Source organism: Dendrobates tinctorius, unplaced genomic scaffold, assembly GCF_039654945.1.
Source record: "Dendrobates tinctorius isolate UK_male_01 unplaced genomic scaffold, ASM3965494v1 ptg000321l, whole genome shotgun sequence".
In the NCBI taxonomy this organism is placed as follows: Eukaryota; Metazoa; Chordata; class Amphibia; order Anura; family Dendrobatidae; genus Dendrobates; species Dendrobates tinctorius.
This window is the reverse complement of record NW_027361988.1, coordinates 1027018-1053959: the sequence shown is the minus strand read 5'-3', so window position 1 is coordinate 1053959 and position 26942 is coordinate 1027018. Positions and strand designations below refer to the sequence as shown.

The 26942-nt window shown below is 45.8% G+C and overlaps 2 protein-coding genes across 3 annotated transcripts in view; one reads left to right on the top strand and one right to left on the bottom strand.

The window, feature by feature from the left end:
• LOC141073979 (gastrula zinc finger protein XlCGF66.1-like) overlaps positions 1 to 26942 on the top strand; it is a 393515-nt gene that overhangs the window by 187404 nt on the left and 179169 nt on the right. The gene's annotated exons all lie outside the window — the stretch shown is intronic.
• LOC141073973 (uncharacterized) lies at positions 9434 to 21923 on the bottom strand. 2 transcript variants are annotated; one of them, XM_073561501.1, is made up of 6 exons: positions 21778 to 21923; positions 14707 to 14886; positions 14500 to 14623; positions 14319 to 14416; positions 14030 to 14120; positions 9434 to 10592 (listed from the first exon to the last, which is right to left on the bottom strand). In XM_073561501.1, exons 1-6 carry the CDS (start codon positions 21853 to 21855, stop codon positions 9571 to 9573), a joined length of 1593 nt encoding a protein of 530 aa, XP_073417602.1. In that variant the 5' UTR covers positions 21856 to 21923; the 3' UTR covers positions 9434 to 9570. The 2 variants fall into 2 exon arrangements, with proteins under 2 accessions (XP_073417602.1, XP_073417603.1); XM_073561502.1 differs by having other exon boundaries at positions 9434 to 10589.

Genomic DNA, 26942 nt, shown 5'->3' with positions numbered 1-26942 from the left:
GAATAAAAGTCGGCAGTGAGAGGAGGACAGGAAACACACCTACAGTGCTCATTTGAATGTCAAAAGCATCAATTCTTCTTACTTAAGCTTGTCAACCTTAATTAACTTCATAATACAAGTTACGCACTGAAAAATGGGGGTTATTTGGCTACAGTTGTGGGGGGGGGGAGGGCTGGCTCCAGGTTTTCATGTGCCCTGGGCGAAAGAGCGCCCCTTTAACACACACCACAACTCATCATGCTCCGATACGGCAGAGAAATAGCGGTATAGTACAATGAAAAATACTTCACTTTTTACATCTCATGACGAGGCCCATCTATTTCTCCATACAGAATCATTGGTCCCATATAATGTTTGAAACAGTATATGATGAGCTCCACATAATGCTACAGTATATGTTGGTCCCCATGGATGAAGCTCCACTGTCTTATGGGCCCAAATAATACTCCAAACATAATGGGCCCCATTTCTAATGCTCTAGTGTATAATGGGCCCTGTAAATGCTGCTCCAGTGTCTGATGTCCACCTTTGGAATGTTCCAGTGTATGGTGGGCCCCATCTATCATTCTCCAGAGTATAGTGCTCCCCAAAAATTGCTGTCCCAACATTGAAAACAATCAAATAAGTCTCCTCGCTAGGGAATCCCTGTACTTGTCTGGACTCCTCGTCATCCCCATCTTCCATCTCACTGCACAGTATTTCAACTTTGCAAGTGCTGTGATCCTGAGCAAGCAGGGGGGGCCCACTCGTTGGCGATGGCACTGGCACAGGGCCCCTGATAGTACGGTGGTGTGTCTGATGGCGGGTGGGCCGAACCTGCACTTTCATCTGCAGCTTCCTCTTTGTCACCGTGTAAGATGGAACTGTATATGGGAAGGGTAACCTGAGTTTCATCAGGGTCAGATTCAGGCCGTGTAGCGTGCGAGGGGAATGTAGTGGTCTGGGTCAATGTACCAGCAGATTCATCGAGCAGTGGCTGGGCATCAGTGCACTTGTGTCGCCCCCAGGAGTACGGTCGCCACAGTGGCATTACCTTCCTCCTAGGGAGTGTGATGTCATGCTTGGGAGCAACGAACGATCTCTCTAGCAGGTTAACTGATTGGGCGGCGTTATTCCCACGAGTCATGACCCTCAAAACAGCGTTCATGAAGGCAAAGTGTTTGTTTTACGTGGGCAGTATGGTTGCAAAGCTGAACCTTAAAGGATTGTCCAGAAGGGCACCACCAGGAGTGGAGCCTACAGTTAAATTCGACTCCACCTGGGAAACCTCAAACATGCCAGCTACAGAACAGATGCACACATTGCAAGCTTAATTCCGTTAACGAACGAGACTCCGTCATGCCCCGCGGTCCGAGTCCGGCTTACTAGAGGGACACGTGAGGCTCTGGCACATGAGATTGGCCAATAACTGGTGTGTCATGCCCTTACATGTCCGTGGCTGCATGTGCGCTACACTGAAAAGGCCAGCGTTTGTCGCTTACAGGTGCAGATAACCCGCTGAACAACGTTAGTGATGGGGATCACTGATTACAATTATTACCCGCGAACAATGATTTCCCAGTAAGTGCAGGTCAACCGCAGTTCCGGAATTAGGCCTAACCGTCATTCCTGAAAAAATGAAAAACTTACGTGTGCAAACCACAGGTGCTGTAGCTTGCTTAACAGCTCGCCAGCCGTTCTCACGCCCAGTATGGATTACACGTGATTGCACAAAGGTGAGAAAGGGTACCGTATCCCCAGATAACATGTATGGATAGCGTACACATTCAAAATATATGTCTATACATCAGGAGGCAGGCTCAGACGGTGTTAGGCCCAGTATGGATTGCACGTGATTGCACAAAGGTTAGAAAGGGTACCATATCCCCAGATAACATGTATGGATAGCGTACACATTCAAAATATATGTCTATACATCAGGAGGCAGGCTCAAATGGTGTCAGGCCCAGTATGGATTGCATGTGATTGCACAAAGGTTAGAAAGGGTACCGTATCCCCGGATAACATGTATGGATAGCGTACACATTCAAAATATATGTCTATACATCAGGAGGCAGGTTCAGACGGTGTTAGGCCCAGTATAGATTGCACGTGATTGCACAAAGGTTAGAAAGGGTACCGTATCCCCGGATAACATGTATGGATAGCGTACACATTCAAAATATATGTCTATTCATCAGGAGGCAGGCTCAAACGGTGTCAGGCACAGTATGGATTTAACGGCCCAGACTACACAGCGGAGGAGCAGGGAGAGGTAAAGATTTCAAATGCTGGGGCCCTGCCCAAGCAAGGGGGGCCCACTCGTGGGCGTCGGTACTGGCACTGGGCCCCTCATAGTACGGCGGTGTGTCTGACGGCGGGTGTGCACCACCACCGTCAGAGACACTTGATTGCACTATGAGGGACCCTGTGCCAGTGCCCGCGCCCAAGAGTCGGCCTACCCACCTGTCCAGGGCAACGGCACTCGCACGGTGTCGTGCGCTAGGTGGTGACCCCGGCCATGGGGGGGAGGCAGCACAGTTAGGGAGTTTTAGAAAGTGGCATATGTTGATGTTGGACATTCAGCTGATGCAAAAGGTGAAATAGGTCAAGTCCCAGGAAGAGGTGGACCAAAGCAAGCCATTTTTCTGTCACCCTATGTGTCATCAGGGGAAGGTGGGACAAAATCCTTGGAAACCCATGCGTTGTTCATTTTAATGAAGGTTAGATCATCCACATTTTGGGTTGACAGACGGGTCCTTTTTTCTGTCAGGATTGATCCAGCTGCACTGAAGACTCTTTCCGATAGCACACTTGCAGCTGGGCAAGCGAGCTCCTGTAAGGCATATTGTGCCAATTCAGGCCAGGTGTCCAGTTTAGCGGCCCAATAGTCAAAGGGGAATGACCTGTGTGGGAGAACATCGATATGGGAGGAAAAGTAGTTTGTAACCATAGTTGACAACTGCTGTCTCCTGTCACTTTCCATCGATGCAGTATTACCAGTTGTGTGAGCGGTACTTGAAAAATCAGTCCACAACATTGTCATGAAACCCCTGTCTCCAACTCCACTTCTGCTGTGTGCACCACAAACACCTCTGGCAAGCTGCCCCCGGCCCGTACGGCTCGTGTGAGAACCATCACCGCAGCTGTGTGCTGGGAATGCCTCAAGCAACCGATTTACCAGAGTTGCTTGTTTATTAGCCAATATTAGGTCAAGGTTCTCCTGTGGCATGATGTTTTGTAATTTGCCTTTATAGCGTGGATCCAGGATGCTGGCCAACCAGTAGTCGTCATCGTTCATCATTTTGGCAATGCGGGGGTCCCTTTTTAGGATCAGCAAGGCATAATCTGACATGTGGGCCAATGTTCCCGGTGTCAATGATGCACTGCGAGTGCTGGGTGGAGGAGCACTTTCTGGCAAATCCACATCCCTCCAGTCACGCACAAACCCTGTACCAGACCTTGCCACGCCAACATTTTCACTTGCCCCACGAGATGCATCCTCCTCCCCTAAGTAATCATCCCCATCATCCTCCTCCTCCTCCTCCTCCTTTTCTTCCTCCACCTCGTCCAGGAGAGGTCCCTGAGCAGACAATGGCTGAATGTCATCAAGGATTCCCTCCTCCTCTTCCTCCTCATCAACATTGGCTGCAGAAGCCTGCTCCTTAAGGTGCGTCAAAGTTTGCATGAGCAGACGCATAAGTGGGATGCTCATGCTTAGGATGGCGTCGTCTGCGCTTACCAGCCGTGTGCATTCCTCAAAACACTGAAGGACTTTACAGAGGTCTTTCAGCTTCGACCACTGCACACCTGTCAACTCCATGTCTGCTCTCAAAGTGCCTGGCCGTGTATCCTCCCACAAATGCATTATGGCCTGCCTCTGCTCGCACAGCCGCTCCACCATGTGCAGGGTGGAGTTCCACCTTGTTGCAATGTCGATAATGAGGCGGTGGTTGGGAAGGTGGAGCAATCGCTGCAGCTTCTGCATACGAACGGAGTGTACAGGCGACCGGCGGATGTGCGCGCACAGTCTTCGCACCTTCTGGAGCAGGGCTGTTAACTCTGGATAATTTTTGAGGAAGCACTGCACCACCAGGTTCAAGGTGTGAGCCAAGCAAGGTATGTGGCTGAGTTTTGAAAGGGCTATGGCTGCCACAAAATTACAGCCGTTATCACTAACTACCTTGCCTGCCTCAAGATGTACACTGCCCAGCCATGACTCAGTTTGTCGCTTCAAGTACTCGGCCAGCACCTCGGCGGTGTGTCTGTCGCCCAAACACATCATCTGCAACACAGCCTGCTGACGCTTTCCACTAGCTGCTCGATAGGGGGACACCTCATGTGCAACAGTGGCAGCTGCAGATGGATTGCTCGTACGACTGCGCTCTGTGGACGAGCTTTCGCTTCTGGAGGAGGAGGAGGAGGAGGAGGGTCGAACGCCTACAGCCAACTGTTTCCTATACCGTGGGCTAGGCAGCACTGTCCCACCACCGCTGTCCCCTGTGGACCCTGCATCCACCACATTAACCCAGTGCGCAGTGATGGACACGTAACGGCCCTGGCCATGCCGACTGGATCATGCATCAGTTGTGAGGTGCACCTTTCCGCTCACTGACTGCTTGAGTGCATGGACAATGCGGTCTTTCACATGATGGTGGAGGGCTGGGATGGCTTTGCGAGAGAAGAAGTGGCGACTGGGTAGGTCATAGCGTGGTACTGCATAGGCCATGAGTTCGCGGAAAGCTGCGCTTTCCACCAACCGAAAGGGCATCATCTCAAACGAGATTAGTTTGGCAATGTGGGCGTTCAAACCCAGTGTACGCGGATGAGAGACTGAGTACTTTCTTGACCTACTCATAGTGTCTGGGAGGGTGAGCTGGACTTGAGAGCTGCATATGGTGGAAGTAGCGGTGGACAGGGCGGACTGAGAGAGGGTTGATGATGGTGATGGAGTTGGTGTTCTTTCTGATGGCCTAGAATCAGTCTTTCGTTGATATAACAGTGGGATTCCCTGACTGCTGTGGCCTTGCAACGACACCTCAACATTTGCTGCTGTGCTAACCGGTGGGCTTACAGTGGGGGAAACAATGTAGCCTTGCTGACTACCTTCGTTGTGATCAGTTGCACATGTGGCACTTGAGGTTTGGTGTTGTGTCCACGCTTGCAAGTGCATGGTGTTTAAATGTCTAAGCATGCAACTGGTATTCAAATTTTTCAGATTTTTCCCTCGGCTAAAAGTCTTTGCGCACTTCTTACAGATAACCTTGGCCTGATCATGAGGATTTTTTTTTCAAAAAAGTGCCACACTGCACTCTTCCTACTTTGGCAGACATTTTGCGGCCTAGCACGCTGTGATCTTTTGACCCTCTGGACAAGCTGTCCAGCAACTCTTTTGATCTTTGGAACCTGTCTTTGGAGTGCTCCGGGCCTGCCAGATAACAGCTGTTGCGATGTCGATGTCTGCTGTGGATGCTCCTCATCAGAGCTATTGTAAGCAGCACCCTCTTCCCCCAATGGATGCCAATCTGGGTCAACAACTGGGTCATCCATCACCTCCTCTTCAATGTCATGTGCACCTTCCTCTGTGTCACCGTGTATGGTGGTATAGTGTGCGGGAAGGGGCACCTGAGTCTCATCAGGGTCAGAATCTGGCTCTGTACACTGCGAGGACAATGTAGTGCTCTGAGTGAATGTACCAGCAGAATCATCCATCAGCGGCTGTGCATCAGTGCACTCCATGTCAGATTCATCTTGGCCTGGGTAATTCACCATTTGACTTGATAATCCAGGCATGGTATGTGAAAACAGCTCCATGGAGTAATCAGTAGTATGGCCTGCGTCATCCTTCAATCTTGGTTGGGGTGAAGGACACAAGGAAAGGTGTGGTTCATGAACATGAGCCTCCAATGACGACTCAGTGCTTTTACTTTTTACAACTGAAGAAGAGGAGGCGATAGAGCTGGAGGCTGAGTCAGCAATGTAAGACAAAACTTTTTCCTGATGCTCTGGCTTTAAAAGCAGTTTGCCAACTCCTAGAAAACTAAGCCTTCGAAGCCTTTTGGAGCCAGACGATGACGCAGGCTCAACACCTCCTGCATTCGGTCCTATTTTGCTCTTGCCACTACCATCAGATCCACTACCAACACCATCATTACCAGCTGCCAACCCCCGCCCAATTCCACGGCCTCTTCCACCAGCCTTCTTCATTTTTGGTAGAAATGTAGACAAAATCCAACAAACTATATAGTAATGTAAAACAAGGTACAAGGTGTCTATAGGACAGGGGAGATTTTGAATTTCTCCCACACTACTGGACACTGGACACTTTTGGATTGTGTGAGGCCCACTGAATATCTGAGCGCTATGTCACAGGCTCGATGGCACAGCTGTGACCAAAGTGACTAGAGGATAAGTGAGATTTTGAATTTCTGCAGACACTGGACACTTTTGGATTGTGTGAGGCCCACTGAATATATGAGCGCTATGTCACAGGCTCGATGGCACAGCTGTGACCAAAGTGACTAGAGGATAAGGGAGATTTTGAATTTCTGCAGACACTTGTGGACACTGGACACTTTTGGATTGTGTGAGGCCCACTGAATATCTGAGCGCTATGTCACAGGCTCGATGGCACAGCTGTGACCAAAGTGACTAGACGATAAGTGAGATTTTGAATTTCTGCAGACACTGGACACTTTTGGATTGTGTGAGGCCCACTGAATATATGAGCGCTATGTCACAGGCTCGATGGCACAGCTGTGACCAAAGTGACTAGAGGATAAGGGAGATTTTGAATTTCTGCAGACACTTGTGGACACTGGACACTTTTGGATTGTGTGAGGCCCACTGAATATCTGAGCGCTATGTCACAGGCTCGATGGCACAGCTGTGACCAAAGTGACTAGAGGATAAGTGAGATTTTGAATTTCTGCAGACACTGGACACTTTTTGATTGTGTGAGGCCCACTGAATATCTGAGCGCTATGTCACAGGCTCGATGGCACAGCTGTGGCCAAAGTGACTAGAGTATAAGGGAGATATTGAATTTCTGCAGACACTGGACACTTTTGGATTGTGTGAGGCCCACTGAATATCTGAGCGCTATGTCACAGGCCCGATGGCACAGCTGTGACCAAAGTGACTAGAGGATAAGTGAGATTTTGAATTTCTGCAGACACTGGACACTTTTGGATTGTGTGTGGCCCACTGAATATCTGAGGGCTATGTCACAGGCTCGATGGCACAGCTGTGACCAAAGTGACTAGAGGATAAGTGAGATTTTGAATTTCTGCAGACACTGGACACTTTTGGATTGTGTGAGGCCCACTGAATATCTGAGCGCTATGTCACAGGCTCGATGGCACAGCTGTGACCAAAGTGACTAGAGGATAAGTGAGATTTTGAATTTCTGCAGACACTGGACACTTTTGGATTGTGTGAGGCCCACTGAATATCTGAGCGCTATGTCACAGGCTCGATGGCACAGCTGTGACCAAAGTGACTAGAGGATAAGGGAGATTTTGAATTTCTGCAGACACTTGTGGACACTGGACACTTTTGGATTGTGTGAGGCCCACTGAATATCTGAGCGCTATGTCACAGGCTCGATGGCACAGCTGTGACCAAAGTGACTAGAGGATAAGTGAGATTTTCAATTTCTGCAGACACTGGACACTTTTGGATTGTGTGAGGCCCACTGACTATCTGAGCGCTGTCACAGGCTCGATGGCACAGCTGTGACCAAAGTGACTAGAGGATAAGTGAGATTTTGAATTTCTGCAGACACTGGACACTTTTGGATTGTGTGAGGCCCACTGAATATCTGAGCGCTATGTCACAGGCTCGATGGCACAGCTGTGACCAAAGTGACTAGAGGATAAGTGAGATTTGGAATTGCTGCAGACACTGGACACTTTTGGATTGTGTGAGGCCCACTGAATATCTGAGCGCTATGTCACAGGCTCGATGGCACAGCTGTGACCAAAGTGACTAGAGGATAAGTGAGATTTTGAATTTCTGCAGACACTGTACACTTTTGGATTGTGTGAGGCCCACTGAATATCTGAGCGCTATGTCACAGGCTCGATGGCACAGCTGTGACCAAAGTGACTAGAGGATAAGGGAGATTTTGAATTTCTGCAGACACTTGTGGACACTTTTGGATTGTGTGAGGCCCACTGAATATCTGAGCGCTATGTCACAGGCTCGATGGCACAGCTGTGACCAAAGTGACTAGAGGATAAGGGAGATTTTGAATTTCTGCAGACACTTGTGGACACTGGACACTTTTGGATTGTGTGAGGCCCACTGAATATCACAGCGCTATGTCACAGGCAGAAATTGGCTAGTGTATCACAAACTACAAGGTGTATGTAGAATTGGGCAGAGTAGGAATCTCCCTAGAGTGCAGGTCTGTAAGAACGGAACATGTCCTCGACTTATTCTCACAGAGTGACACAGATAGCTTCACTGTGGCTGTGATAACAGCCGTTACACGGTACTGTGTGAGGAGCGTGCACCGCTGTATGGTGTGAAAAAATGCACGCTCAGTACCTCAGTAGGACAAAAAAAACATTGGGATTGCTTTTAAAAAAACAGTTTGCAGAGCAGTGGGTAAACAGCAATGCAGCTGTCAGGAAGCCTTAGAAGGCAGCCCAACAACCAACACCACTGATACACCACAATATAGCCTCCCCTTGCACTGCACACACAGTGACTGGTGTGTTGTACAGGCACAATCGCTAGCAGCAGAAGCAGTTTTTTTTTCTTCTTCCCTGCCTAACGCTCTCCCTACAGAATCAGCAGCAACCTCTCCCTATGCTAAGATCGGCAGAAGTAAGATGGCGGTCGGCGTGCACGCCCTTTTATACCCCCTGTGATGCCCACCAAAGCAAGCCAATCACTTGCATGCCCTTCTGAAAGATGGTGGTGACCCGTGCCTATGTCATCACGTTGCCCACAGTGTCCGTGGATCCTGATTGGCTGAAAAAGAGCGCAAAACAAACTTTTGAAACGCGACTTTGGTGCGTAAGTCGCCGACCTCGTGGCCGACCTCATCCTAGGGTCGGGTTTCGTTTCATGAAACCCGACTTTGCCAAAAGTCGGCGACTTTTGAAATTTTTCGACCCGTTTCGCTCAACTAAATAGTGTCCTGATGAGTCGCCTTTGGTGAGGACGATGAAACCCGTAGAAATGAGAGGCTTGGAGAGTGAGTGTGTATATGTCACCTCACCCTATATACTGAGACGTGGGGTACATATTTTTTCTATTAGTCACCTACTGACTAACCTTCAGGGGGTGAATTATGGGTATAGTTTTACATTTGGAATAAAGTTTAGTTTTATACTTTTGTCAGCAAACATGAGGAATGACAAGAGACAACCCATTTAAGAAGATTCAGTTTTGGTTAAAACTATTCCAACACTATGAACACAAAAAAGGCTTCTCCCCTATGTGACATCTCTGATGTTTATTAACAGTTCATTTCCAAGTAAAACATTTCCCACATTAAGAAAATGAAAAAAGCTTCTCCTCTATGTGACTGCTCTGATGCCTAACAAGAAGCACTTTCTGGTTAAAACATTTCCCACATTAACAGGAAAAAGGCTTCTCTCCTGTGTGGGTTCTTTGATGGCTATCAAGACTTATTTTCCATTTAAAACATTTCCCACATTCTGAACATGAATATGGCTTCTCTCCTGTGTGGATTCTCTGGTGCTTAACACAATTTGATTTATTGTTAAAACATTTCCCACATTCTGAACAGGAAAAAGGCTTCTCTCCTGTGTGGATTCTCTGGTGCTTAACACAATCTGATTTATTGTTAAAACATTTCCCACATTCTGAACAGGAAAAAGGCTTCTCCCCTTTGTGAGCTCTCTGGTGAGTAACAAAATGTGATTTCTGGTTAAAACATTTCCCACATTCTGAACAGGAAAAAGGCTTCTCCCCTGTGTGAGTTCTCTGGTGAGTAACAAAATGTGATTTACGTGCAAAACATTTCCCACATTCTGAACAAGAATAAGGCTTCTCCCCTGTGTGAGTTCTATGGTGATTAACACAATCTGATTTATTGCTAAAACATTTCCCACATTCTGAACAGGAAAAAGGCTTCTCCCCTGTGTGAGTTCTCTGGTGATTAACAAAATGTGATTTCTGGTTAAAACATTTCCCACATTCTGAACAAGAAAAAGGCTTCTCCCCTGTGTGCGTTCTGTGGTGAGTAACAAAATGTGATTTACGTGCAAAACATTTCTCACATTTTGAACAGGAAAAAGGCTTCTCCCCTGTGTGAATTCTCATGTGGTTAACAAAATGTGATTTCCATGTAAAATATTTCCCACAGTCTGAACATGAAAATGACTTCTTTCCTTTAGCAGCAGTTTGTTTTTTATTGCCTCTTTTGTGACTTTGATTTTCCTTAGTAGTCAGTAATGAATCAGAAGATGGGACCTGTTTCATAAGATCAGATGACAGATCTTTGCTCTGAATGGATGATGGCATATCTAGAGTAATAGTAATCACTTCAGTTGTATCTTGTAGGATCTCAAGATCTTCGGATTTAAAAATTGAAGATGTCAGCTGTCCCTCTAATCTACTGTTACAGTCATCTGCTAAGATAAAAAGCAATTATTATTTTTAATAAAATATCCGAGTTTTATATTTTTGAACATTTCTACTTACACTGTCCATAAAAATAGCAAGCTATGTAAAAAAACTTTATTTATTTACCAAGACAATGACAGTTCACAGTCTAATAGAAAACCTTGTTGGATGAACCAGTAGTGTGCGGTGTTCAACTGTTTGTTCATTCTGCCTCCCAAATATTGAATAAAAAGAAACCAATCAATGTTGTGTAGGCGAAAATAATACCAATTCTCATATCACAAAAAACAAGATCCCACTCAGGTCCATCATTTGTCAGTGGAAAAACAGAGTTTCCCACACTATTAGTGGCTCAAAGGCTGTTGAAAATCAACAAGGTTGCCATAAACCAATCCAGCAAAATCCGCTCTCACTTCGGAGTCTTGCAGTGTGCGCAAACAACATTTGGGATCCCTGTATTTAGCAATATTATAGTGAGAAGAACCCACTTAATTTGTGGTGTGTGTCTCCTGGAGCACAATCTGGGCACTATGTGCTGGGTAAGAAAATGGCAAATGTGTAATTTTCACTCTCCAACATCCACTGTGTGTTAATTTCCGGAAAGTTGCTGTGGAGTCAAAATATTCACTCCTACACACGTGGTCAAAATTGTTGGTACCCCTCGTTTGATGACAGAAAAACCCACAATGGTCACAGAAATAACTTGAATCTGACAAAAGTAATAAATAAATCAAAAATCTATCAAAATGAACAAATGAAAGTCAGACATTGCTTTTCAGCCATGCTTCCACAGAATTTAAAAAATAAAACTCATGAAATAGGCCTGGACAGAAATGATGGTTCCCTTAACTAAAATATTTTGTTGCACAGCCTTTTGAGGCAATCACTGCAATCAAACAATTTCTGTAACTGCCAAGGAGACTTCTGCACCTCTCAACAGGTATTTTGGACCACTCCTCAAGAGCAACTGTCTCATGTTTGAAGGTTGCCTTTTCCAGACGGCATGTTTCAGCTCTTTCCAAAGATGCTCAATAGGATTTAGGTCAGGGCTCATAGAAGGCCACTTCAGAATAGTCCATTGTTTTCCTCTTAGCCATTCTTGCATGTTTTTAGCTGTCTGTTTTGTGTTGTTATCCTGTTGCAAGACCCATGACCTGCGACTGAGACCAAGCTTTCTGACACTGAGCAGCACATTTCTCTATAGAATCCCTTGACAGTCTTGAGATTTCATTGTTCCCTGCACACATTCTAGAAACCCTGTGCCACATGCAGCAAAGCAGCCCCAGAACATAACAGAGCCTCCTCCTTGTTTCACAGTAGGGACAGTCTTCTTTTTGTGATATGCTTCATTTTTCCGTCTGAGAACATAGAGCTGATGTGCTTTGCCAAAAAGTTCCATTTTTGTCCATAGGACATTCTCCCAGAAGCTTTGTGGCTTGTCAACATATAGTTTGACAAATTCCAGTCTGGCTTTTTTATGATTATTTTCAACAATTGTGTCCTCCTTGGTCGTCTCCCATGAAGTCCACTTTGGCTCATACAATGACGGATGGTGCAATGTGAAATTGATGTTCCTTGAGCTTGAAGTTCACCTTTAATATGTTTAGGAGTTTTTCTGGGCTCTTTTGTTACCATTCGTATTATCCGTCTCTTTGATTTGTCATCAATTTTCCTCCTGCGGTCACGTCCAGGGATGTTGGCTACAGTCCCATGGATATTAAATTTCTGAATAATATGTGCAACTGTAGTCAAAGGAACATTAGCTGCTTGGAGATGGTCTTATAACTTTTACCTGTAACATGTTTGTCTATAATTTTCTTTCTAATCTCCTGAGACATCTCTTTCCTTCGCTTCCTTTGGTCCATGTTGAGTGTGATACACACCATGTCACCAAACAGCACAGGGAGGATCTGTAGCCTCCTCTATAAAGGCCACTCACTGATTCCAGGATTGTAGACACCTGTGATGCAAATTAGTGGACACACCATGATGTAACATGTCCCTTTTGTCACATTATTTTCAGGGGTACCATCATTTCTGTCCAGGCCTATTTCATGTATTTTATTTTTTTTTTTAAATTCTGTAGAAGCATGGTGGAAAAGCAATGTCTGACTTTCATTTGTTCATTTTCATAGATTTTTAATTTATTATTACTTTTGTCAGATTCAAGTCATTTCTGTGACCATTGTGGGTTTTTCTGTCATTAAACGAGGGGTACTAACAATTTTGACCACATGTGTATAGATTATAACCCTCAGTGAATTAATTTATAAAATTGAATCACTTTATGGGGATATTGACTATTCTGTCATTTAGTTATATTAGGGCTTCTGCATATGGTGTGTCTAATCTAATCTGGGATCTGGTCCTGCTGTCCAGCTGGAGTAATCTGCTCCCTACTTCAGCCAATTGGAAAGTACAACACCCTACTAAAGCTCAAAGCACATGGCCGGAATCTGCCAGATACAGCATTGTTCTCCTCTGGTTCAGTCCTCAGCTCCTGGTTTGTGTATTTGTATTCTGCTGTGACCGTGGCCCATTTACTGACTACTCTTGTGTCTTCTGTTTCTGTATTCTGTCCTTCTGGGTCTGACCCAGCTACCTGACTATTCTTCTTGCCCTCTAATACCACAGAAAAGCAGGTAACACCATGGGCCAAGCCTAGGGGTCCCAGTGTAAGTGTAGGTCCATGTAACGGTGTTAAAGGGCGATGAGGAAGGCAATCCTTGGGATATGGAAAGCAGAAAAGATAGTGCCAAGCATGTTCATGGTGGATATCTTTTGATGATCGCGTATACTCATTGCTCGGATGTCCTCTGAGTATTTTGGTGTGCTCGGAGATTTAGTTTTTGTCGTCTCAGCTGCATGATATGCGACTGCTAGACAGCTTGAATACATCTGGTAATGCCTGTTTGTTAGGGAATTCCCACATGTATTTGTCCTGTCTACAAGTCACAAATCATGCAGCTGAGATGTCGAAAACTAAATCTCCGAGTACGCCAAAATACTTGGAGGACACCCGAGCAACGAGTATACTAGCTCATGACTAATTGTGTCTGCAAACTATTCCAGCTAGATCTTTATTCAAATAGCTAAATGGCGCTCCTTCCCTTCTGAACACTGTCAGCACATTCTACGTACGCTGTTATTTGGCTTTGTAGTTTATAGATCTGAGCAGGTAACGGTATCATATAAATCTTGCTTTAAGGGATCACCCTCACACTAATACCAGGAGGTAGGTGGATCCTCCAGGTTGTAAGTTCTATAGAAAAGGGCTTTCGATGTCCAAAGTCATTTGAACAGTTTTGGGTGGAGGAGAATGTTGTGGTCTAGAGGCAAAATGGTGATCATGGTAATACGGCTGGACTACACCACCGATAAAGCAGCCACAGCCGGTGACTGAGAAGAATCTGTGACTTCTCTGCATTTAGTTGTTACTACTCACCTGGGTAGTCATATGTGGGAATCTCCTCTTTACACCACTCATCACCCCTCACATATGTCTCTGTAGTTTTAATATGGGTCAGATCTTCACCCTGAAACAAATATTGTAAAAGTCACAGACAGATGGAGAAGTCCCATCTATGATCAGCTCTAATCCTGCCATCTCCACCGTTCTCATTACACAAGTATAAAACATATAATACTGGTGGATAAAACAAGACTGAGCACAAGACCTTCACAGCCGTCTACACATCATAGGGGAGATCTCCTGACACCTTCTATCCATCTACCTGATGATCCTGAGGAGCACTGGGATCTTCTTGTGTACAGTCCTGTAGAAGAAGAGGACGGGGACATCTCTCTGGTGTTGTCCTCTTACTGGATAGATCTGGAGGAAACACATACAGGGACTGAATTCATTCTCTACATACAGATAATTATAGGCCGTGTGTATTTAGTCCTGTCTATTACCTGGTGATGTGAGGGGCTGGGGAACCTCCATTATGATGTCCTTGCACAGGTCTCTGTGTCCTTCTAAATACTCCCACTCCTCCATGGAGAAATAGACAGCGACATCCTGACACCTTATAGGAACCTGACACATACAATGATACCGTCATCCCCCCGAACCCTTCATAGTGTTACTGTATAATGTCCCAGCATTCCCAGCAGTGTCACCTCTCCACTCAGCAGCTCAATCATCTTGTAGATGAGTTCTAGGATATTCTGGTCATTGATGTCCTCATGGATCAGGGGGAGAGGTGGAGGCTCCGTGATTGGGCTCAGGGGTCTTCCACATCCCTCAGGCACAGGGTCCTGACAGCGATCACTAGAGGTCTTCTTCACCACTGTGTAATCCTGGTAATGGAGAGACACATTAATAAATCTCACTACATATATTTCCAGAGTCCTCACCTCTCTAGTTCTGCCCATCTATGTTAAGGGCTGGCGGAACGGTATGGTGGTATGAGGTGCGTTAACAGCCCGGGGTGTTGTGAGTTCATTTTCCCCTTCGTCACTGAGGTCTGGTGAACTCCCTATTCTGGTAAAGGAAGGTAATGAGCCTGGTTATCAGGCACCTGAGCCTAATGAGGATGACTGGCTGAGTGGAGTCACGGACTGGATATAAGGCTGCCGACACCCTTCTGCCCTGCGGGTGATTTCTCTGTGGACTTCTAGGACACCAGTCTGATTCCTGCTCCTCTAAAGCTAAGTTTTCTGCTTTGCCTGTTAGCATTTGTGTTTTGTTTTTGTTTTCCTTGCTTTTCTGGATTCTGCCATTCCCTGCTGGGGTGAGCTGAATCTCCTTTTGCCTGTTGCTCTGTCTTCAGAATATTCCTGAGTACTGACATAGCTTTTTGAAGCCTAGCGTCTTCAGGGCCTTTTTTACTGTCAGTCTGTTGGCTCTTATTTTCATAGGGTTTTTCACGGATTGCAGACAGCAGCCTTCCTGTCCTTTCCTATGTAGGTAGTTTGGGCCCCGTCTTTGCTCAGTCTATCTTTCTGTCTGTGTTAGTGTTTTCATCTTGCTTCACCGTCATTATATGTTGGGGGCTGCCTATTGCTTTGGGGTCTGCTCTGGGGCAGTTTAGATTTCCCCTTTCTTTCTTTAGGCCTATTTAATTCTCCGGCTGTGATCGAGGGGTCTAGGGCATCGTAGGAACCCCCCACGGCTACTGTTAGTTGTTGTGGATAGGATCAGGGGTCTGCAATCCGATAGCTGCCAACCTCTCTGGTTTTCTGGACTTAGCTAGCATTTCTGTTTTTGCCTCCTACGGTGACTCAATCATAACAGAATCACCCGCCATACCGCAGATCCTAGGGTACTCAATAGCAGGAAAGAATTGTGTTTAAAAAAAAAAAAAAAGTGTGTGTATATTCTTTCCTCTATATCTCTGAGGCCGTAGGGGGAAATTTTTTTTCTCTCAATGGAGATAAAGCAATTGTCTGATCGTGTGGAGCAACTCGCTGCGGAAGTGCGGGGAATTTCCCCCTACCTTGCTCGTTCGCATGCTGTTGAACCAAAGATCCCTACACCTGATGTATTTTTTGGGGATCGATCTAAATTTTTGAGTTTCAAAAATAATTGTAAATTATTTTTTGCCTTGAAGCCTAACTCGTCAGTGAGCTCCACGCAGCAGGTTAAAATTGTCATCTCTTTGCTGCGTGGCGATCCCCAGGATTGGGCGTTTTCTTTGAAACCAGATGATCCTATTCTGACTAATAAGAACGCATTCTTTCAAGCTTTAGGGTTGTTGTATGACGAACCTAATGCTATTGATCAAGCTGAAAAGACCCTGTTGGCATTGAACCAGGGTCGAGATTCTGCAGAGTTGTACTGTCAAAAGTTCCGAAAGTGGGCGGTCCTTACTACCTGGAATGATAATGCCTTGGCTGCTCTCTTTTGGAAGGGTTTGTCAGAAGCCATAAAAGATACTATGGTGGGATTTCCTGTTCCCTCTGGTCTGGACGATTCTATGTCATTAGCCATTCAGGTTGATCGGCGTTTACGTGAACGCAGGATTGCACGAGAGGTGTTGAACAGACGTCTGAACCTATGCAATGTGATAGAGTTTTGTCTAAGGCGCAAAGTCAGGAGTTCAGAAGGCGTAATAAGCTGTGTTTTTTCTGTGGAGATGCCTCGCATATTATTTCTGTTTGTCCTAAACGAGAGAAACGCTTTGCACACACGTTTTCTGTTGGTGGTGTTCAACCTAAATTTCTTCTGGCAATTACTCTGATCTGCAGCGCTAAACCTAATGGACTTGGATTTTGCTAAACGTTGTGGATTTCCGATGACACCTCTGCAGACGCCTATCCCTTTGAGGGAGATTGATGCTACTCCTTTGGCTAAAAATAAACCTCAGTTTTGGACCCAGGTGGTCATGCGGGTCGCCCCAGACCATCAAGAAAATTGCAGATTTTTGGTGCTGCATGGTCTGTATGATGCCGTTGTTCTGGGGTTTCCCTGGTTGCAAATTCATAATCCAGTTTTGGATTGGAAATCTGTGTCTGTGGTGAGTTGGGGTTGTCGGTGTGCCTTTAGTGAGGCTCCGGTTTTTTCCACCTCTCCTCAGTCGCATGATGTTCCTGACTATTTGGCGGACTTTTATGATGTATTTAGTGAGAATGAGTCTGCGTCTTTGCCTCCTCATAGAAGTTATGACTGTGCAATCGAACTAAGCCCGGGGTGTAAATTTCCCAAGGGTCGGCTCTTCAATTTATCTGTACCCAAGCACGAGGCTATGCAGTCCTATATTAAGGAGGCGTTGGAAAAGGGTCATATTAGACCATCCTCTTCACCCTTAGGTGCCGGTTTTTATTTTTGTGGCCAAAAAGGATGGTTCTTTAAGGCCTTGTATTGATTATCGTGCCCTCAATAAAATTACTATTAAATATCAGTATCCGTTACCCCTGATTTCGGATCTATTCTCTAGAGTTAGAGGTGCTTGCTGGTTTACCAAGCTTGACCTCAGGGGGGCGTATAATCTTATCCGGATTAAGCAGGGGGATGAATGGAAGACAGCGTTTAATACTCCGGAGGGACATTTTGAGTACCTGGTGATGCCTTTTGGGCTCACTAATGCCCCTTCTGTCTTCCAGTGCTTCATGAACGATATTTTCCGAGACTTTGTCGATAAATTTTTGATTATCTATCTGGATGATATTTTGATCTTCTCCAGGGATTGGGATTCTCATGTGGAACATGTTCGGACTGTGTTCCGGATCTTGAGGGAGAATTCCCTGTATGTCAAAGGATTGAAATGCCTTTTTGGAGTACAGAGGATTTCATTTTTGGGATTTATTTTGTCTCCGTCAACTATTGAAATGGACCCGGCCAAGGTACAGGCCATTTATGATTGGGTTCAGCCCACTTCTTTGAAGGCCCTCCAGAAGTTTTTGGGTTTTGCTAATTTTTATCGGAAATTTATAGCAAAATTTTCTAGTATTGCCAAGTCATTGACTGATCTGACTAAGAAGGGTGCTGATGTGTTGAATTGGTCTCCGGAGGCTGTTGCTTCCTTTCAGGAGCTGAAGCGAAGATTTACCTCCGCCCCGGTTTTGCGGCAACCTGATGTCTCACTCCCGTTCCAGGTAGAGGTGGATGCTTCTGAGATTGGTGCAGGAGCTGTTTTGTCCCAAAAGGATCCTGTAACATCTAAAATGAATCCCTGTGCTTTCTTTTCCCGAAAGTTCTCTCCATCTGAACGTAACTATGATGTGGGGAATCGGGAACTGTTGGCCATGAAATGGGCATTTGAGGAGTGGAGACATTGGTTGGAGGGAGCTAAACATCAAGTTGTGGTCCTCACTGACCACAAGAATTTGATTTACCTAGAGTCGGCTAAACGCTTGAACCCTAGACAGGCTAGGTGGGCCTTGTTTTTTACACGTTTTGATTTTGTGGTTTCTTTTCTTCCTGGAACTAAGAATGTCAAGGCAGACGCCCTCTCTAGGAGTTTCTTTGCTGATTCTCCTGTGGTGACCAAGCCTGCTACCATCTTAGGCGAAGGGGTAGTTCTTTCTGCCATCTCGCCCGATTTGAGACTTGCTCTGCAAGAGTTCCAGGAGGACAAACGTGAGCGTTGTCCCAGTGGAAAGTTGTATGTTCCTGACCAGTGGAAGAAGAGAGTGATGTCTGAAGTTCATTGCTCTGTATTGGCTGGTCATCCAGGTATTTTTGGTACTAGAGATCTGGTGAATCGCTCTTTTTGGTGGCCCACCTTGTCTCATGATGTCAGGAATTTTGTGCAGTCCTGTGGGACTTGCTCCCGGTCTAAATCTTGTTCTCGCTCTAGTGGGTTGTTGATGCCTTTGCTGGTCCCCAGGAGGCCATGGACCCATATTTCAATGGATTTCATCTCTGATATGCCGGTCTCTCAAAGAATGACTGTTATTTGGGTGATTTGTGATAGGTTCTCTAAGATGGTTCATCTTGTACCACTCCCTAAGTTGCCATCTTCCTCTGAGTTGGTGCCCCTGTTTTTGCAACAGGTGGATCGCTTACACCGGATTCCTGAGAACATTGTATCTGACAGAGGAGTTCAGTTTGTGTCTAGATTTTGAAGGACTTTCTGTTCCAAGCTGGGAATTCAGTTGTCCTTCTCCTCTGCTTTTCACCCTCAGACCAATGGGCAGACAGAGAGAACAAACCAGACCTTGGAGTCGTATTTGAGATGTTTTATTTCCGCTGATCAGGATGATTGGGTTTCATTTTTGCCCTTGGCCGAATTTGCTTTAAATAATAGAGCTAGTTCTGCCACTTTGATGTCACCTTTTCTTTGTAACTTTGGGTTTCATCCTCGATTTTCTTCAGGGCAGGTGGAGCCTTCTGCCTGCCCAGGTGTTGACACTGTGGTGGAGAGAATGCACCAGATCTGGGACCAAGTGGTGGATAAGTTATCTCTCTCCCAGGAAAAGGCCCAGCGGTTTTCCAATCGACATAGGACCATTGGTCCCCAGTTTAAGATTGGTGATATGGTGTGGTTATCATCAAAAAATATTGCTATGAAGGTGGCTTCTCCTAAGTTTAAGCCTAGATTTATTGGACCTTACAAGATTTTGGAGATTATTAATCCGGTCTCTTTTCGATTGGCTCTTCCTATCACATTTAAAATCCATAGTGTGTTCCATAAGTCCTTGTTGAAGAGGTTTGTTGAACCAGTTGTTCCTGGGGTGGCACCTCCAGACCCTGTATTGGTTGAAGGTAACATGAAATATGAGGTAGAGAAAATACTGTATTCCCGTTTGGCTAGACGGAGACTCCAGTATTTGGTTAAGTGGAAGGGTTATGGTCAGGAGGATAATTCCTGGGTCTCTGCCTCTGACATTCATGCCAAAAAATTGGTGCGTGCCTTTCATCGGGCTCACCCTGATCGCCCTGGTGGCGTGGTTGAGGGTTCGGTGACCCCTCCTCAAGGGGGAGGTACTGTTGTGAGTTCATTTTCCCCTTCGTCACTGAGGTCTGGTGAACTCCCTATTCTGGTAAAGGAAGGTAATGAGCCTGATTATCAGGCACCTGAGCCTAATGAGGATGACTGGCTGAGTGGAGTCACGGACTGGATATAAGGCTGCCGACACCCTTCTGCCCTGCGGGTGATTTCTCTGTGGACTTCTAGGACACCAGTCTGATTCCTGCTCCTCTAAAGCTAAGTTTTCTGCTTTGCCTGTTAGCATTTGTGTTTTGTTTTTGTTTTCCTTGCTTTTCTGGATTCTGCCATTCCCTGCTGGGGTGAGCTGAATCTCCTTTTGCCTGTTGCTCTGTCTTCAGAATATTCCTGAGTACTGACATAGCTTTTTTGAAGCCTAGCGTCTTCAGGGCCTTTTTTACTGTCAGTCTGTTGGCTCTTATTTTCATAGGGTTTTTCACGGATTGCAGACAGCAGCCTTCCTGTACTTTCCTATCTAGTTAGCTTGGGCCCTGTCTTTGCTCAGTCTATCTTTCTGTCTGTGTTAGTGATTTCATCTTGCTTCACCATCATTATATGTTGGGGGCTGCCTATTGCTTTGGGGTCTGCTCTGGGGCAGTTTAGATTTCCCCTTTCTTTCTTTAGGCCTATTTAATTCTCCGGCTGTGATCGAGGGGTCTAGGGCATCGTAGGAACCCCCCATGGCTACTGTTAGTTGTTGTGGATAGGATCAGGGGTCTGCAATCCGATAGCTGCCAACCTCTTTGGTTTTCTGGACTTAGCTAGCATTTCTGTTTTTGCCTCCTACGGTGACTCAATCATAACACCGGGGTCACCGTGCAGAGATGGAAACCAGCTGCGCAGTAATGGCGGTGACTATATGGCAAGTAATAAAGAGACACACGAGGGCTGTTGATTCACAGAACCGCACAATGTAGGTGCCGAAGCCTGTTAAACTCACAGGGCTTGGCCGGATGAGCACTAGTATACAAACACAGGACTCCGCCCCAAGGACATGGGATTAGAGCCCCTCTAGCGCTCGGTGCCACTGTAGCAGAGCCAGCAAGAGACCAAATGAGAAATAACGCACCAGAGTGCACTGCACCAGTCTGGCGGAAGCCACTAACCACCCAGAGTGGGGAGGAAAGCGATAGCTTTGCGCACGGCGCCGCACTGGCGGTTACTGCTACCTGGCGCAGTAGGACAGTGCCCTAAGCAGAGAGGCACAGTCGGAAGCTAGCAAGTGCAGAGGACTGGGATGCACTGTGGCATATAGCTTAGCCACTGACAGACCTGACTTCAACCACTAGACCCTAACAACATACACAATCAAGGGTAGGGGTTTCATGAGTCATTCGAAGTAAAAAGCATCCGTCATCATGCACACCATAAGGCACAAGAGTCTATACTAGCATATGGCCGAGTGGCCATGTGACTCTTTTATAGCGGTGTCCTTCCAGGACCTTCCCAGTAGTGGACAAATCCGAGCAGGAACGGGACCTGCGCATGTGACCTCCGACCTCCAATGTGAGGTCGTCCCATAGGCATGATAAGTACCCAAAAGACAGGACTTAGTCCCAGAAGTGTCTACTTGCTGCTGACTCAAGCATGGAGTTATAGCAGAGCCAGAAGGAGCAACCAGATGCCTAGCATCATCCTGGGAAAGACGCCTGGACCGATGCCTCTGCTGAGCAGGAATCTCTGCAGCTGCAGAGGAATGGGAGACCGCAGAGGACATGGCTTGAGATTCCCCCTGTACAGTGGGGGAAACTCAGCACCTAACAATGTGTTATTCCCATAGATATAAATGATGCAATGTGACGTCATCAGAATCTCTCACCTCTCCAGTAAGCCGGAAGAGGATCTCTAGGGTGAGGTGTAATATCCTCTCCGCCATCTTGTCTCTGTCCATATCCATCTTTGATGGGTAAATCAGGAAAATTCTCTTCTATAGAAGATCTTCACTGAGAGGATCCGATATTGTAGAGACCTGAATGAGAAGATGAGCTGATGTAGCATCATAAGAATCCACTTGCTGATGTGAAAAGCAAACATGACGTCTAAGAAGGTGTGACAGTTTGGCTGAATGCTCCCCGCCTCCAAGTACTCGATAGTATGAGGCGGCCTAGTTACTACTATACTTACATGCCTAATAATGGTGTCTGGGCTGCAATGTACGAAGGTCTATTAGGTCGGGCCAGAGGCAGCGTCCAATAAGTTACCTTATAACGCCCCCATACACATTAGACTAAAGCTCCATGAAAGCACTGATTTCGGGGGGTTTGGCCGACCATATAATGTATTTGGGGGCCTCCCGACAGATGATGTCAGGGCAGAGAAGGATCTGGCATCCTGAATTTCAGAGGATAATCCGTGTGTTCTTCCTGTAGATAATCCTCTGCTAGAGGAGTCTGGAGGCGACTCTCTCATACAGACCACAGGAAAGCTGGAATATTTGTGTGTATGGGGCAGTCGGGAGAGATCGCCGTCTGCCAAATGCCCGTTCAGCCAACTCTGATCTCATGTGTATGGGGCCGTTAGTATTACACTGACAGGCAGTGATGATACACGGCACTACAGCAGTACAGGGCATCACCGGAGCCATTAGAGGCTTGTATGTTGTATGATCGCACTGATCAGAGGGGTTTAAAAAAGGTTTAAAGTGGAAAAAAAAGATCACAGTTTCAGCAACAAGAAATATCCGTCACTATATGGAAAGCAGAGTCACTGCACAATGTTAGTTACGTCACGTCCATAACTACTTTATTATACTCTATTATCCTGTACACAGTGGTGTAGATAGAAATCACAGATCCCACAGCAATAGCTGGAATTGGACCCTCCAACGTAAAGAAAAAAAATCTCTATCTATATATCTAAAGGAAAACGGCTTGACAAAGACGGGTTACCGTTGAACCGTTGCCACCTGAGGATCAGTAACGTATCCACTGTTTTCACATTTAATTTGAGTGCTGCCTATTTTTTTCCTTTTGATAATTTGGCTGTATGGACACTGTTGAATAGGTTTTGCACCTACTATATTATTTTGGTAGTGCTGCCCTTTTTTCTTGATTTATCTATATATATATATATATTTGGCAGAATCATATCTCCTGACTCTGCAGTTAGCCAGTGAGTATATATTGATGGCACGGATTTTATTCTTCCCATTGAGCTGGCTCTTCAAGACCCGTCTTACCCTTTGATGGTATATGGATATTGCTGCTTTCCTTGCCTCCTCATCATGGTTACCGTATCCCTGTGAGATGCCGAGGTACTTGTAGCATGTCTGGATATCTGCTATGTGCCCTGCTGATAATTCCACTCCATCAGTCTTGACTACCTTGCCTCTGTTTATTACCAACCGGCCGCATTTCTCCACTCCGAAGGACATCCCGATGTCTTCTCTGTAGTTCCTTGTCAGTTGGATCAGTGAATTGATGTCTCGTTCATTTTTCGCATACAGCTTGATGTCATCCATGTAGAGGAGGTGGCTGATGGTGCTTCCACTCTTGAACTTGTATCCATAGCCAGACTCTGTAATTATCTGACTGAGGGGCTTCAAGCCTATGCAAAGCAGCAATGGGGACAGTGCATCACCTTGGTATATGCCGCATTGGACGGTCACTTGAGCTAGTTGTCTTGAGTTGACTTATAATGTTGTTCTCCATAGCCCCATTGAGTTTTGGAGGAAGGTTCTTAATTTGTTGACATTGTTGAGAGCCAAGCATTCACTGGTCCATGTGTGGCATTGAGTCATAGGCTTTCTTGTAGTCAATCCAGGCTGTGCTGAGATTGGTCTGTCTGGATCTTGAGTCTTGAGCGACTGCTCTATCTACTAGGAGCTGGGGCTTAGAGCCTCTGGTGTAAGTCCCAATACCTTTCTGAGCTGGATTCATGTACTGGTTTATATGGTTCTGTAGCTTGGTGGCTATAATGCTTGACAGAAGTTTCCATGTTGCTGTTAGGCAGGTTACTGGGCAGTAGGTGGATGGAACTGTTCCTTTGTTAGGATCCTTCATGATCAGCACTGTTCTTCTGTTAGCCAAACTGGGTGGTGGCCTGCTTCACCATGCGTTCATGTACCGCTATTAATTTCTTTAGCCAGTAGGTGAGGATCATGTCTGGGCCAGGTGCTGTCCAACTCTTCATGTTCTTGACCCGCTGATGGATGTCTGCTTCTTTAATGGTAATTGGTTCTTGCTCTAGGTGGTGGCTATGTTTCATTCTCAGATCTTGCAGTCACAATGCAATGGTGTTGTGTTTTTTCCTTCTCCCATATGTTCCTCCAGTATTGTTCAATCACTGCTATTGGTGGAGTTGCTGCCATTGTGCTGTTCCTCTGTAGTTGGGAGTACACTTTGGATGGTTCTTTGGAGAACAGGGCATTTATCTTCTTGGCCTCAGCTTCTCTAGTGTATCTCCCTAGTCTTGCAGCGAGTGCTGTAAGCCTTTGTTTAGCAGTCTCTTCAGTTGGGGTCAGGCCTTTGTCCAGCTTGGTCTTAACCATGATCTTTACACTCTTCTGTATTTCTGATAGTTGTATGACATTGAAATGTTGGGTGACTAGCTGTTTCTCAGTTAGTGGACATGCAGGTCTTGTATCCACACAGAATTTCCTCATACGCTTCATAGATTCTTTCTCATTTGGTCTGCTGTTATAGTAGCATTTCATCAGATCCAGGTTCTCTTGCCTTGTCCATGAATGGCTTGGTCCAGTAGCCCATTTATCATCAGATTGTCCTGGTTCCTCGACATCTGACGCGGACCTTGGTAATCTGGGCAACGTCCCAGCTGGCATGACTCTTTTTGTTTAAGACACTCTCATGATTATTGAGATAGGCACCATAGTGTTATGGGCCACTACTGGTATATTATGTCAAACAGGGCAGAGCCAGAATTTGTACCCCAGCTTCCCACATTGGTGGCTGTGATTTTAATAAACGTGGCACATGTATTACCAGGTTTTATTATATATTTTACTGAATGTTACTGACTTTTTCCGATGTTAAGAAAATCCTCATTTTACCAATCATGAATCAGAATGTACCATATTCATTCGAATTTATGTTTGGCGATCATTTTCCGAACATATTCGCTCATCTCTAATTTTATTTTTGGAGGTACTGTAGGAACATTATACTGTGCGTGGGCGTATGGCGGTACTGTAAGAACATTATACTGTGCGTGGGGGTATGGCGGTACTGTAAGAACATTATACTGTGTGTGGGGGTATGGCGGTACTGTGAGATTATACTGTGTGTGGGGGTATGACAGCACTGTGAGAAGATTATACTGTGTGTGGGGGTATGACAGCACTGTGAGAAGATTATACTGTGTGTGGAGGTATGGCGGTACTATGAGAAGATTATACCATGTGTGGTGGGATGGAGGTACTGTAAGAACTTTACACTGTGTGATGGGGTATGGCAGTACTATGAGAAGATTATACTCTGTGTGGTGGGATGGAGGTACTATGAGAATATACTCTGTGTGGTGGGATGGTGATACTGTGAGATTATACTGTGTGTGGTGGGATGGTGATACTGTGAGAAGATTGTACTGTGTGTGGGAGGATGGTGGTACTGTGAGAAGATTATACTATGTGTGGGGGATGGTGCTACTGTGTGAGGATTATACTGTGTGTGGGGGTATGGTGGTACTGTGAGAAGATTATACTTTGTGTGGTGGGATGGTGATACTGTGAGAAGATTATACTGCGTGTGGTGGGATGGTGATACTGTGAGATTATACTGTGTGTGGGGGTATGGTGATACTGTGAGAAGATTATACTGTGTGTGGGGGTATGGTGATACTGTGCGAAGATTATACTGTGTGTGGTGGCATGGTGATACTGTGAGAAGATTATACTGTGTGTGGTGGGATGGTGATACTGTGAAAAGATTATACTGTGTGTGGTCATGGTGGGATGGTGGAACTGTGAGAAGATTATACTGTGTGTGGGGGTATGGTGATACTGTGAGAAGATTATACTGTGTGTGGTGGGATCGTGATACTGTGGGAAGATTATACTGTGTGTGGTGGGATGGTGATACTGTGAGAAGATTATACTGTGTGTGGTGGGATGGTGATATTGTGAGAAGATTATACTGTGTGTGGTGGGATCGTGATACTGTGGGAAGATTATACTGTGTGTGGTGGGATGGTGATATTGTGAGAAGATTATACTGTGTGTGGTGGGATGGTGATACTGTGAGATTATACTGTGTGTGGTGGTATGGTGGTACTGTGAGAAGATTACACTGTGTGTGGTGGTATGGTGGTACTGCGAGAAGATTATACTGTGTGTGGTGGGATGGTGATAGTGTGAGAAGATTATACTGTGTGCGGTGGGATGATGGTACTGTGAGAAGATTATACTGTGTGTGGTGGGATGGTGATACTGTGAGAAGATTATACTGTGTGTGGTGGAATGGTGGTACTGTGAGAAGATTATACTGTGTGTGGGGGGATGGTGATACTGTGAGAAGTTTATACTGCGTGTGGTGGGATAGTGATACTGTGAGATTATACTGTGTGTGGTGGAATGGTGATACTGTGAGAATATTATACTGTGTGTGGTGGAATGTTGGTACTGTGAGAAGATTATACTGTGTGTGGGGGTATGGTGATACTGTGAAAAGATAACACTGTGTGTGGTGGTATGGTAATACTGTGAGAAGATAATACTGTGTGTGGTGGAATGGTGATACTGTCAGAAGATTGTACTGTGTGTTGGGGGATGGTGGTACTGTGAGCAGATTATACTATGTGTGGGGGGATGGTGCTACTGTGCGAGGATTATACTGTGTGTGGTGGGATGGTGGTACTGTGAGAAGATTATACTGTGTGTGGTGGGATGGTGGTACTGTGAGATTATATTGTGTGTGGTGGGATGGTGGTACTGTGAGACGATTAAACTGTGTGTGGTGGGATGGTGGTACTGTGAGATTATATTGTGTGTGGTGGGATGGTGGTACTGTAAGACGATTAAACTGTGTGTGG